At 47.6% G+C, this 14,151-nt stretch overlaps 1 protein-coding gene across 2 annotated transcripts in view; it reads right to left on the reverse strand.

Moving 5' to 3' along the window:
* Positions 1-2,962: 2,962 nt before the first annotated feature.
* The window catches only part of CPM (carboxypeptidase M), a 35,970-nt gene continuing 24,781 nt past the window's right edge, over positions 2,963-14,151 (reverse strand). For both annotated transcript variants that reach the window (XM_007666298.3, XM_029078517.2), the window contains exons 3-8: positions 13,121-13,293; positions 12,160-12,344; positions 9,769-9,939; positions 9,236-9,388; positions 6,720-6,868; positions 2,963-4,223 (exon numbers count right to left, since the gene is read on the reverse strand). In XM_007666298.3, the coding sequence (XP_007664488.1) occupies positions 3,981-4,223; positions 6,720-6,868; positions 9,236-9,388; positions 9,769-9,939; positions 12,160-12,344; positions 13,121-13,293 (1,074 nt within the window). In that variant the 3' untranslated portion in view covers positions 2,963-3,980. The remainder of the gene's footprint in view (positions 4,224-6,719; positions 6,869-9,235; positions 9,389-9,768; positions 9,940-12,159; positions 12,345-13,120; positions 13,294-14,151) is intronic.

Genomic DNA, 14,151 nt, shown 5'->3' on the forward strand with positions numbered 1-14,151 from the left:
TCTTTTTCTTTCATTCATTCAATCGTATTTATTGAGCGCTTACTATGTGCAGAGCACTGTACTAAGCGCTTGGAATCTACAATTCGATAACAGATAGAAACAATCCCTGCCCAATAATGGGCTCACAGTCTAAATGACAGTCTTTTTCTTTTTAAACTTAGAATTATATATAGATCATAAGGGTCTGAGTATTTAAATATTAAGTATTTAAACCTAAAGAATATTTACTTAATAAAGTGCTTTTTTCCCTCCTCCCTTTATTACCCCATAACGCGGCCTCTTTGCATTTCGATTTCATGTGTTGCTCCTTTTAGCCACAAGGTGGAAGCACCAAACTGGAACTCCACATCTAGTCTACTCCACGTCTAGTCTACTCCACCCCTGACCCAGAAGTGGAAGAGATGCTTGTTGGCGATCTAGCCCACCACCTCTGAAAGAAAACCAAGAAGGTAAGCTTCTTAGATATCTGATGATGGAACTGAGAGCCAGGTGTTGAATCCTGGGTCTGCACCCTGTTTTCATCTGGCCGCTGCGAAGAGCAGAAGGGAGGGATGAGGTAGGAAGTGAGGGGAGGGGAGGGAGTGAGGAAGACTCACTCCAGGAGAGTTAACTTTGCCAAGTTGGAAGCCGGCCCTAAGTCGGTCGGTCAGTCTGTGTTTCTGTGTTACTGGGTGCGGAGCGCTGTACTAAGCCCTTGGGAGAGTAAACTCATCTGTAAAGTGGGGACTGACACTGAGCCCCACATGGGACAAGAGGTACATCTAACCCGATTTGCCTGTAATGCACCCCAGGGCTTAGTACAGTGCCTTGCACAGAGTAAGCGCTTAATAACTGCCACTACTTTTTTTTTTATTATTGCTAAGATTATTGGCTCTGAATGGAGAAACATTTTTATAAAAAAAAAGTCAATCAGTGCACCTTTGTAATTCAAGGTGAACTCATATCTGAATTCTTCACCCAAAAAATATCCTTATCTGGACCTTGTCCTCTCTCATACCATGGTTCACTTTGGGATGTTCACTATTACACTTAGAAACATACTAATAATTTTCAGTAACATTTTAATAGATGTCATACTTCTATATTCACAAGAACAGTAAATATTTGAGTAAAATACTTCAGCATTATACCAAACTCAGAGGTAATCACAGTCGCTGCCCAATAGGCTTACAGTCTGAGTTAAAGACTTCATATGTGTAGTAAAATCGATTTATAAAATTTGTAATGGAATGGTTCATTTAGCAAAGAAATTGTTTTAGCTTGTATCAGGATACTCTCTTGCAGCTATACTTATTAATGTAATATGTGCTAGTTTAAGAGCTTAATGCCTAGAGAGGGTTTAAAGGATTTTCCAGGCTACTGAAGATTGAGCGTTATCTCATGCTGGCCTCAGAACCGAGTAATGGGAGAGAATGTTCTCAACCTGTTCCCATTGGAAAAGACTTGGGAGGTGACAATGAGAAGCCTCCCTGTACTACAATGTATAACTAGGAAAAAGCAACAGACTCTCCCATGATCAACTCATCAAATATGATTGTGAATTCAACATTTATACTAATAATTTATCTGAAATACTGTTTGCAGAGTGGCTTAGAGAGAGGCAGTGGGTCATTTTTGTCTTACCTCAGGAAACACAATGAAAATGTAGGTTTAATGTGTTACTTAAGAGCAGGAAAGTAGCGGGTAGTTTTGTGGAGAAACGCCAGTGTGTATTTTGAGGAACTATCAATCAGTGGTATTTGTTGAGCACTTACTGTGTGCAGAGCACTGTACTAAGCGCTTAGGAAGAGTACAAAAGAACAGAGTTAGTAGCCACATTCCATGCCCACAGCGAACTTACGGTCTAGAGGGAGAGTTAGTTCTGTCTAACATTTTCACTGTGTATTTTGGATAGAGTACTGCGAGGGAACTTTCCTCTGACAAGGTATGGCCCCGGAAACAGCACGGTCTGATGTTGGTAAAAATGTTTTTGCATATACAGGTGGCATGGAGTGTGAGTGTGAGTCTTCTGTATTGCGAAGGTTCTGTAGGAATGTGGAATGCTACCCACGAAGACAGTTCAGTCAGTATCTCCAAGAGAGGGCAGCATGGCCTAATGGATAGAGCACGGGCCTGGGAGTCAGAAGGGACTGGGTTCTGGTCTCAGCTCCATCACTTGTCTACTGGGTGACCCTGGGCGAGTCACTTTACTTCTCTGGGCCTCAGTTCCCTCCTCTGTAAAATGGGGATTAACAAACAGTGCGAGCCCCATATAGGACATGGACTGTGTCCAACCTGATGACCTTGTATCTATCCCGGCACTTAGAAAAAGTGGATAGTGCACGGGCCTGGGAGTCAGAAGGTTATGTGTTCTAATCCCGGCTCTGCCACTTGTCTTCTGTGCCTGTTACCTCATCTGTAAAATGGTGATGACCACTGTGATCCCTGTGTGGCACAGGACTGTGCCAAACCCGATTGGCTTGTATCCATCCCAGCACTTAGCAGAGTGCCTGGCATTTAATAAGCGCTTAACAAATACCATAACAGCATAGTAAGTGCGTAACAAATACCACTTTTTTTTTTTTTTTTAAGGAGTCTGACTTCCAGAAAGGGGCAGTAGGGGACACTTAAGGAAAGTCTTAAGGAGTGGCAAGGCTGATTACAGTCAGGGCGCCGGAGTCCGAGTTAGTATCATTTCTCCGTGACTCTGCTTCAGCCTTTCTGTGGAATGATCACACCTCCCCATCTGACCATTCCAACCTGCCGCTTAGCCAGGGAGGCAGGGCCGTGGGAGAAAGGTGAAGCTACGACGCTGCTGGAGTTAAAACTTAATTAGAATTCAATACTTATCCCTGACCTAGAAAGGACCTGGTGGGCATAGAAACAGAAGAGGAGGGAGAAAATTATATAGTAAACATTTTAAAGGGACTTCTGAAAGGAGCTAGGACTAATAGTAAATCGAAGCTAAAAATAACACCCCGTGTGGAATTCACAATCTTAGTTTAATAATGGCTTAGACTCTTGTGCAATATACTGTATTTTCTATATAATGAGTAAAAGTACAAAATTCTTTAAAGTGATCAAAATGTCCAGTCGATCTGATTTAACAAAGATGTGTAAAACTATTCTACATTAATATAAACTTTGCAAAACACAGGCTTTTTGGCTTCAAGAGTTTTTTGGCATTAAGCTTCTGCAGATGGTTACAGGAGGTTGGTTGGGAGGAAGATGCAAATCCATCCACCCACCCACCCTTAGATAAAGTGCAAACGGCAGCAGGCCAAGCGGTGGAAATCGAGTGAGCGTCATCAAGGAGGGAGACGCTGTTATTCCGGCTGATTCTAGGGTGAGAGACCTTCTCTTGGGAAGGAAATTACCAACTTAGCTTTCTGGAAAGGATCATTGTCCAAAGATTGCCTGGTGCCCTATAGACTTACTGAGTGTCCACAGTAAGTTGTGTCTTGTATAGAATCCACAAGCCCTTGTGTGTGTGTGTTTTGGGAGGTGTCTATAAACTAAGGCAAGAAGTCAATGCACATGTTGAACCAGGAGTCAGGGCTGAAGTAGAGTCTGGAGTGGAGGGGGTAGTGGGTCAGACGGATCTGCAGTGGTAGCCCCTGACTTGTCATCTCAGCCCTGTAAATGTGGTGAAAGGCAAGATAATCTCGCACCTCAAGTGACTTGGAAGGAAAAGCTTCCAAGTAACCGTGGGTGCGTGAATTGTTGAACGGCATTATTTTGAACAGCACCTGAACTGACCCCGGTCTTCGCGACCTCTTCCGGCGAGGGTCGAGATGAGATAAAAAGGGCCTCAGTGTTACCACAGAGGATGCAGCTGTAGAATTTAGAAACAGTCCATCGCAGGGAGAAGTTAACTACTTCTCCCAAGGGGTCAACACGATCCTGACAGGGCGGTCGGCCACGAAAGGGAAGGACAGTTCGCTGGATAAGTTTATCCTAGCGTTGGATAGCGATGGTTTCTACTGGTGTTTTTAATTTATTTAAAAAGTTATAGTCAAAAGAGTCAATAAGAACAAGAAGAGCAAGCAAGGCTTCAGTGCCTCCGCGTGGCTTTTGAAATTCATGTAAAGAGGGATTTCGGGGCAGAAGGTCTCATCTGTCGTTTTGGAGGCTGGCTTCATCGGGAATGGGAAATCAAAGTCCACTTTCAAAGCGCTGAAGTTCCGGGGGCTGTCTGAAATGTTGACCTTCCTGAGCATTGAGTTATGCCCCGGTATTGTAGCCTAAGAAACGAGAAACAATTAGCTGACTCACCCATTTCATGCTCGCACACGCAGCCACTTAAAAGGACTTGACATCCACTGCTGAAACATCACTTTAGTGCAGCTAACGCGGCCTTGCCGAGGGGTCTAGGGAGTTGGCCTGACTTGGGAAGCGGAGGAACTTACAGAGGAAGTAGGAAGTTTTACGTCAAATGGGTTAGGATAGTGAAACTCAAGGGGAAATAGGGTTCCGTTTCCTCTGCTGCTGCTTCCTCCAGAATGAAAGTCTATGAGGCAGAGAACGTTTCTACCAACTCTTGTGATTGTTCTCTCCCGAGCGCCCAGCACAGTGGGTGGCGGGGCGGGTAGAGCCCGGGCGTGGGAGTCGGAAGGACCTGGGTTCTCCGACTCCCAGGCCTGGACTCCACTAGGCCATGCTGCTTGCACAGGTTTGGGTATGAACAGGGTCGCCAGGCAGCGCAGGTTTCCTTCTCTACTCTCCAGGTTAGGAGTGGAGGTTGCCATGGTGATTTTTGGAAAATCAGGGTAACATCCACTGTGACTTTACTTAAATGGGCTAAGCTAATTGCCCCATTGTTGCCCAGGAAAAGGAGATTTCGCCACCCCTCCTTTTAGCCGCAAGAACGAACACGCATGACCGAATGGCCCAAAAGCGTTTACAGCCGTGGAACTGAGACGGGGGGAGTGGGACTCGCCAACTTCAGCGTCCGCAGGTCTCTCAAAACCCTCATTTTAGTCATGAGCTTTAACTGCCCCACAAAACTTTCCAAAAATAGTTTGTCACCTGCTGATTTTGCCCATACTGCCCTCTGTTGTATATCTCGGCTCCCTCTTGGAGCAGAGGGTGTCAGCCTGAGCCTGGTTTGCACTCTGCTTAACTTATGGTGCGGTCTAGACCTGACTTTTGTGGAGAGACAGGGGTTGAGACCTTTTGGTGGTGAGCTTGGGATGCTGGCTGGAGCAGCAAGAATCACTGCCGTGGCTACTCCTCCATCCCCTCTCACCCCACCTTGCCTCCCGCAGCCTCCTTACTCTCAAATGTTCCAGCGGAGCAGATTCCCAGAAATGGAAGGGGACCCAGCAGTAATTTTATTTATTTCTATTAATGTGTCTCCCCCTCAGTTCCTTGTGGGCAGGGAATGTGTCCGTTTAGTGTTATTAATAATAATATTTAAGCACTTCGTATGTGCCAAACACTGTACTAAGCTGTACTAAATGCTTGGGAGAGTACAGTAGAACGCTATTGTACTCCCATGGGTCATGGATTCTAATCCCAGCTCCACCGCTTGTCTGCTGTGTGACTTTGGGCAAGTCTTTTCACTTCTTTGGGCCTCAGTTTCCCTTATTTGTAAAAATAGGGCTTGAGACTTTGAGCCCCATGTGGGGCAGGGACTGTGTCTAACCCAATTTGCTTGTATCCTTTGCTGGAACTCTGGGCCACAGACTAGGGGAGGCGACCACTGCATTCCTTGTCCCGTGAACCGGGCAAGCTTAGGGTTTGGGGTTTGACAGAAGATTTCTGCTGGACAGCTTTTGCCAGTTGGACATGAGCTTGTTTCGCTCGTGTTTTTCCTATTAAAAAAGGGTTTACCAGAGGGCTGACAAGTTCATCACTGCTTTTTCTCTCTCAGCTCCCCTTTGACTTTTTTTCCCCCTCCTCCAGGACCCCGTTAGGGCAGGGCAGTGGTAAGAGGTGTTGATTAGTTGGGGCAGAGGGAGCAGATGCTGTTTCTGAGTGCAGTGACTATCCCTCCCCTCTCTGAAATCCCTCTCCTCTTCCCTGTCTCGCGAGCTCCTCCTCCCCCTCCCATCCCCTAACTGTTCCTCAAGGGCCGGTTCTTGGTCCCCTTCTATTCTCCATCTTCACTCACTCCCTTGGAGGATTCATTCGCTCCCACGGCTTCAACTACCACCTCTATGCGAATGACACCCAAAAATATATCTCCTCCTCTGTTTTCCCTCCCTCGAGGCTCGCATCTCCTCCTGTCTTCGGGACAGCTCTACCCCCACCTAAAACTCAACATATCTAAGACAGAACTCCTCATCTTCCCTCCCAAACCCTGTCCTCTTCCTGACTTTCCCGTCACCTTGAACGGCACAACCATCCTCCCGTCTCACAAGCCCACAACCTTGGGGTCATCCTTGACTCCGCTCTCTCATTCACCCCACCCATCCATCACCAAAACCTGCCGCTTTCACCTTCACAACATCGCCAAGAGGACCCTTTTCCTCTCCAGCCAAACCACTACCACGTTAGTACCATCACTCATCCTGTCCCGACTGAATTACTACATCAGCCTCCTCTCTTGACCTCCCAACCTCCTGTCTCTCTCCACTTCAGTCCATACTTCACTCTGCTGCCCCGATTATCTTTCTACAGAAAAGTTCTGAGCAGTTGCCTTTGTAAGTGCTTAACAAATACCATTAAAAAAAAAAAAGGGCACCACCACCACAAAACAGACATTAAATGCAAAAGGAGCTCTGTATTGTGCTTACGTTAATCACGTAGGATCCGGGCAGGAGAAGAAGGTAATATTCTCCATATCTGTTGGTTCTGTAAGGACAGATGTGGTTTCTTCCTTGAACTTCCACTATCACGTTGGGGATGGGGGATTTACTTTGATCGAAAACTTGCCCCTTCACACCTGCGGTGGAGAAAGACCAGAGAAAGCAAAGGGAATGTGTCGGTTTATTGCTCTGTTGTACTCTCCCAAGCGCTTAGTACAGTGCTCTGCACACGGTAAGTACTCAAAAAATATGACTGGCTGACTTACATGGGGAGAAGAGCCAAGGGCTTATGGAAATCTAGAAAGGGGCTAGCTCAATTAAGTCTACTTATGGAGCACCTAGTCTGTGAAGAGCACTGTAGTAAGCACTTGGGAGAGTACGATACCAATTAGGAGCAGCTCCTCGAGGAATTTACAACCTAGCTGGGGAGAGAGATATTAAAATAAATTACAGGTAGGGGAATAATAATAATGATAAGAATTATGCTACTTGTTAAGCACCGACTACGGTGCTTCCGTTCTAAGCCCTGGGGTAGATACGAGTTAATCAGGTTGGACACAGTCCCTGTCCCATAAGGGGCTCACACTCTTAAACCTCATTTTACAGATGAGGTAACGGAGGACCAGAAGTTAAGTGACTCGTCTGAGGACACACAGCAGACACGTAGAGGAGTTGGGATTAGCTGGGGGAGAGGGAAGGGCCTAGGTGATTACGACGAGGGTTGAGAGTTCCCGGCTAATCGGAGAACGGGAGAGAGGACCTGGGGAAGGAACCGTGGAGATCGGAGACGGGAAGGGCAGACGGCTGAGGAGACAGTACAGCCATGGGGAGGAGGGAGGGTGTGGAGCACTCTACTAAGTGCTTGGAAAGCGTTACGATGCAACAGAGTCGGTGAGGTCATAAAGAAGGAAAAGGGAGAAGCAAGCGAAGCCTAGTGGAAAGAGCATGGGCCTGGGAGTCAGAGGACCTGGGTTCTAATCCTGGCTCTGCTGATTTGCCTGCAGTGTGATCGTGGGCAAGTCACTTCACTTCTCTGTGCCTCAGTTTAACTGTTCTCCCTCCTAGTCAGACTGTGAGCCCAGTGCGGGGCGGGAACTGTGTCCAACCTAATCGACTTGTATCAAGCCAGGCTCCTAGAACACTGTTTGAGGCACAGTAGATGCTTAACAAATACCATAAAACAAAGAAAGGAGAAGAAACCCAACCGAGAAAACAAAATCAACGCAAAAGGGCCCGAGAAGAATCTGAAGGTGTGCTTTGGTTAAGCGAGAAAGCAATGTTTTTCACAACCAACTGCCAGGGAGACTCCATTCAGTTGCGGGTGAAAGGGGAAGGCAGTTTACTGAGCGATTTCTGACCAGGAAGACCCAGTGAGCAACTAAAAATTGAGATATTTGTTAAGCACTTACTCTGCCAAACACTGTACTGAGCACTGGGTTGGTACAAGCAAATTGGGTTGGACACTGTCCCTGTCCCAAGTGGGGCTCACGGTCTCAATCCCCATGTTACAGATGAGGTAACTGAGGCCTAGAGAAGGGAAGTGACTTGCCCAAGGTCACAGAGCAGACAAATGGCAGGGCTGGAATTAGAACCCGTGACCTGACTCCCAGGCTCCTATGCCATGAAGCCCAAAAGGACACAGTTTCTAGGGGTGGGGAGAAACATGGATAGTTCAACTCAAGGGGCGTTAGATTCCCCTCTCGACTGTAAGCTCACCGGGGCCAGGGGCCGTGCCTGCCGACTCTGTTCCGTCCTACTCTCCCAAGCGCTCGGTACAGTGCTCTGCAAACAGTAAGCGCTCAAGAGCAAGGGCTTTGGAGTCAGAGGTCATGAGTTCGAATCCCAGCTCTGCCACTTGTCAGCTGTGTGACTGTGGGCAAGTCACTTCACTTCTCTGTGCCTCAGTTCCCTCATCTGTAAAATGGGGATTAAGACTGTGAGCCCCACGTGGGACAACCTGATTCCCCTGTGTCTACCCCAGCGCTTAGAACAGTGCTCGGCACATAGTAAGCGCTTAACAAATACCAACATTATTATTACATCATTATTAAGAGATTCCACTGATGACGACACCCTCCACCTCTCCCTCGGACGGCCTCGGTACAGACATCTGACGTTTGCGATCTTTAAACCGTAGGCGTGTTTTCCACACCAATTCTGCAGGAGGAGTGACAGCTGAACTGTGTTGGCCTTGACATAGGGAGTCTACAGCTTCCTATTTGACAGGGAGGGGAAGACGATGCAGAAACTGGAGCTCCTTAGAACCAGTAACTAGTGAGTTCCCTGTTCCTCATTTGACCAGTTCTAGCGCTGGGTTCTTTGAGCTTCTGCCAAAATTTCCCCAGATAACTCTCAAATCTTTAGTCATGGCTATTAACAAAAACAGGAACGTGCCTATAAAATACAAGTAAGTGAATTAAATATCTCACTCCACAGGTTTGACTGGAAGTTACAGTTTGTGGGAATGTAGCATTAATTTAAAAAAAAAAAAAAACCTTACGAACCTAGATGAACCTGTTTAATGTATTCAATTAATGAGTCTTTATTATCCTTCCAGTAGCTCGGAAGTTGCTTCATTGATGGGTATTTGCAGCACGACAATTCCAGTGTGATTTCAAAACACTGGGCCCAGATGTAGTTGTAATCTTGCATTCCACCTTTAAAAAGGGGGGGGGGGGATAAGGAGATTAGATGAATAAACTGAGGCCCAGTGAAGTGACTTTCCCAAGGACACCCAGCAGGCAAGTGGCGGAGTAGGGATTAGAACCCAGATCCTCTGACTCCCAGGCCCGTGCTGTAGTCACTAGGCCACGCTGCTTCCCAACAGCATGAATAGTCTGGTTTTGCTACCGGTTATGCCCCACCTCCATCTCATTTTATGGTGGGAAAACCGAGCCCCAAACTGAGTGAGCCCTTTGGGGGACAGGGATTGCGTCCAACCCCATTTGCTGGTACCCACCTCGGCGCTTAGTACGCTGCCTGGCATAGAGTAAGCACTTAAAAGAGGGCAAAAGGGGAGAAACCGAAAGGAACCGACCTTGGAGTGGGTACCAGTTGTACCCGTTTGTAATTCCGTTGTTGAAGCTCTTATTGTTTTTGCACTGATTTCCTTTCTGCATTTTGGAATTCTTTGAGGCGTACACATAGGCAAGATATTCAAAAACGTCATTGTCTGGGGTCAGGCTATGGCCCTGCAATATTCCCGTCTCTGTAGAAAAGAAAAAACATAACCATACAGTGATTATTATATATAAAGATTTCCCAGATAATAATTATGGTATTTCAGCACTTACTACGTGCCAGGCACTGTACACAGTCCCCATCCCACGTGGGGCTCACAGTCTCGATCCCCATTTTATATATGAGCTGACTGAGGCACAGAGAAGTGAAGTGAGTGCTTACCAAGTGCAAAATACTGTACTAAGCGCTTGGGAGAGCACAACAAACAGATATTCCTGCCCACCATGAGCTGTCTAGAGGAGGAGACAAGTCAAGTGCAGAGAAGTGATGTAACTCGCCCAAGGTCACACAGCAGACGAGCGGCGGAGTTGGGATTAGAACCCAGGTCCTTCCGACTCCCAGGCCCGGGCTCTACCCGCTACCTGAACGCCTTAGAGAAATATGCCCGCTTCCACTTGGAAAGGAGTCCACGCCTCACCAGTCCACTGACCTGAGGAAGAAAGAGCTGAGCTGTCTGTTTTACTCAGGGTCATTTCAGTCATTCAGTCCATCGTATTTACTGAGCGCTTTCTTTGTGCAAAGCACTGTGCTAAGCGCTTGGGAGAGGACAAGGGAACAATAAACAGACTCATTCCCTGGCCACAACGATTTGCAAAGAATCCTCCCTGAAGGAATTAGAAGGCAGACTGGATCCAGCACCTCTTCCACCAAACACGAGGCCTTGGGGAAGCAGTGTGAAGTAGGGGAGAGAGCCCGGGCCTCGGATTCGGAGGATCTGGATTCTAATGCCAGCTTGGCCACGGATCTGCTGTGGGACCTTGGGCACGTCACTTCACTTCTGTGCCTCAGTTCCCTCTTCTGGAAAACATAGAAATTGGAGACCTGTGATCCCTCTTAATTGGACTGGAACCTGATTATCTTCTATCTAGTTCACGGCTTAGTAGAGTGCATAGAGTGCACATAGCGCTTAAAAAATTCCCCAAGTTTCTGTTTGATGCGGAGGTGGATGGACCACCAATGGAGGTTCTCCAGGAGCGGGGAGAAATGGACGTTTGGGGGGGGGGGGGGGGGATATGAACTGGACAGCAGAGCGAAAGTAAGGACTGGAGTAGGGAAAAACAGGAGTCAGGGAGGTTAGTGAGGAGGAAGCTGATGCAGTAGTCAAGGTGGGATAAGAGAAGTGCTTGGATCAGCGTGGCAGCGGTTTGGCTGGAGAGGAAAGCATGCATTTTAGAGCTGTGCAGGTATAATCAACAGGACCTGATGACAGATGGAACACTTATTAATCGCATTTATTGAGCGCCTACGGGGTGCAAAGCGCTTAACATCTGACATTTAGAAAGCACTCAATCAGCTCTCTCCCTCCCAACTAGCTCGCTGACCTATTTCACTCAATCTACGCTCTGTACTCATCTACGACCAACTTTCTGCACGTTCATCTCCCTGTTGAACCGGTGCCCATATCCTGCCTCTGGCCTACACTCTTCCTCTTCCTACTGAAGAGGATTTCCTACTCCTCCAACTTCAAAGCCTTATTCAACGCATATCTCTTAAGGGGACTCCCCTCCCCTCCAACACCCCCCACCCCTTACTGAGCCTTCATTTCCTCCTCTCTAACCCTTTATTGAGCCCTCCCTCGGCCCCAAACAACTTAGGCTGAGAAGTTTGGGGGTCGGAGGTCGTGGATTCTAATCTCCGTTCTGCCACTTGTCAGCTGTGTGACCTAGGGTAAGTCACTTCACTTCTCTGGGCCTCAGTGACCTCATCTGTAAAATGGGGATGAAGCCTATGAGCCCCACGTGGGACAACCTGATTACCTTGTATCTACCCAGCACGTAGAATAGTGCTTGGTACATAGTAAGAGCTTTAATAACAACATTATTATCTACATATCCTCACTTGTGCCAGGCACTGTCTTAAGCGCTGGGGTGAATACAAGCAAACCGGGTTGGACACAGTCCCTGCCCCACAAGAGGCTCAGTCTAATTAGGAGGGGGAACAGATACTGAATCCCCATTTTACAGATGAGGTAACTGAGGCCCAGAGAAGGTAAGTGACTTGTTCAAAGTCACATAGCAGGCAAGTGGTAGAGTGGGGCTGAAAATCCAAGTCTTTTGACTCTTGGGCCCGGGCTCTAGTAAAAGATGTGATTCTTGCCCCTCTGAGAGCTTTCAATCTAAATGGGGAGGTGGGGGGAGCGTCTTAAGCATCCCGATCCTTTGCCTTGCATATCAGCAGGATCTCTTACTTTCGTTGCCATTATCGAACGGATAGCTGGCCACCACCGCTCCTCCGTGCAGATTAGCCGAGAGGACAAACGACTCCGATTTCATCCAGTTCATTACCGCCCGAGTTTCCGGCTGAATGATGTCGCTGTTATTTTCAAATGCATCCGGAAAATTCCGATTCAAGTCGAAACTGTTTCCGTTATACCTTTAAGGGGGGGAAAGAAAATTAAAACAATCGTCACGTGTTAAGATCTAGAGAGACAGTAGACCCGAAGCGGTTAAAAAAGCTTTTTCTCCAACACCATCTCCAATACCATCCCCAGCTCACCGCAGTGGGGAGAAAGAAAAGTCTATGACGATATGGAGAAATTTTCTCTAGGGGACAGAGCACGGGCCTGGGAGTTAGGATTTGGGTTCTAACCCCCCTTCTGCCTGCCACTTGTCTGCTGACTGACCTTGGGCAAGTCACTTTACTTCTCTGAGCCTCAGTTACCTCATCTGTAAAATGGAGATTGACTGGGAGCCCTACAATAATTAATAATTATGGTATTGGTTAAGCGCTATGTGCCAGGCACTATACTAAACGCTGGGGAGGATACAAGCAAATCAGGTTGACACAGTCCACGTCCCATGTGGAGCTCACGGTCTTAATCCCCATTTCACAAATGAGGTAACTGAGGCACAGGGAAGTTAAGCGACTTCCACAAGGCCACAGAGCAGCCAAGTGGTGGAGCTGGGATTAGAACCCATGACCCTCTGACTTCCAGGCCCGGGCTCTGTCCACTTAAGAGACTGTGTCCAACCTCATTAGCTTGCATCTACCCCAGCGCTTAGTACAGTACCTGGCACAGAGTAAGTGTTTAACAAATGCCATAAAGAGACTACCCCAACCCCACTACCCAAAACCCCAAAACCAAAACCCCTACTCCCCAGGCTGCAACTGATATTTCTTTATATTAGAGAGAAAAACTTGTTCCTTACCTGCCCTCTGAGTAATAGCAGTCGGGCTCTGTGATACTCTCAAATCCATCCGGGTTCATGGAAGGCATGATATGGATGCGAGTGGTATCGAGCATGCGGGTGATGATTGGGTCCCGTCCGTCGTTGCTGACCAAATGGTCAATCAGATGAAGCAGCAGCTCCCTTCCCACGGTCTGCGGGACAGAGCAGAAGATTGCCATCGGGAACGCTCAGCCCAGGGGATCCGTCGGACCGGCAGGCGATCCGATTGATCGAGCGCTCACAGTGTGCAGAGCACCGTATCCAACGCTTGGGAGAGGACGACGTAACAGGCACATCCCCTGCCCACGGTGAGCTTACTGTCTCGAGGGGTAGGCAGGCATTAATATAAATAACAGAATAAATTAGATATGAAATTGCAGGTGTAATTATAGAGGGTGACTACAAGGGCCAAATTCTACATGGAATAGTTCTTTCCCCCCACAGGCCCACAGATCCTTGTAATTAGAAAACAAAAGCAGTTTGTGGTTACTTTTTGCCGACACTGGATACTGTTTGACTTAACGGTAAAAAGCCAATGAACAAGAAAGGTATTCTGAGTTCGGGACACCACTTCCTCTCACTGATCTCCAGAGGTGATGGATGGATGCTTTTTCTTTTTGCCCGTTTTTCAAAAGTAGCTGAAGAAACACATGCCTCAGTTTTGAACAGTCTGAAGTGGATCTTCCCTGGCTTTTCATCCCTCTCGCTTCGTATGTGACAGATCACCATTCTCCACCCCCTCTCCGGGTCGCACCTGGAGAGCTTCCAGTCCTCTACCAGCCTCGGCTACGGGAGGGAGAGTCAAGCAGAGGCCTGTCCACTCCATTCCTAGCTCGGGCAGTGGCTAACGAGGGGCAGGCAATCTGCTACAAGTCAAAACTCACCCGTGCTGGTTGTGCACCCTTTATTCACCCCACCCTCTGTCCCACAGCACTTCTGGACATAGCCATAATTTTTTTTTTTTAAAAAGTATGTGTTCCCATCTAGACTATGAACTCCTCTTGGACCGG

The sequence above is a fragment of the Ornithorhynchus anatinus genome, chromosome 14 (assembly GCF_004115215.2).
Source record: "Ornithorhynchus anatinus isolate Pmale09 chromosome 14, mOrnAna1.pri.v4, whole genome shotgun sequence".
Classification (NCBI taxonomy): Eukaryota; Metazoa; Chordata; class Mammalia; order Monotremata; family Ornithorhynchidae; genus Ornithorhynchus; species Ornithorhynchus anatinus.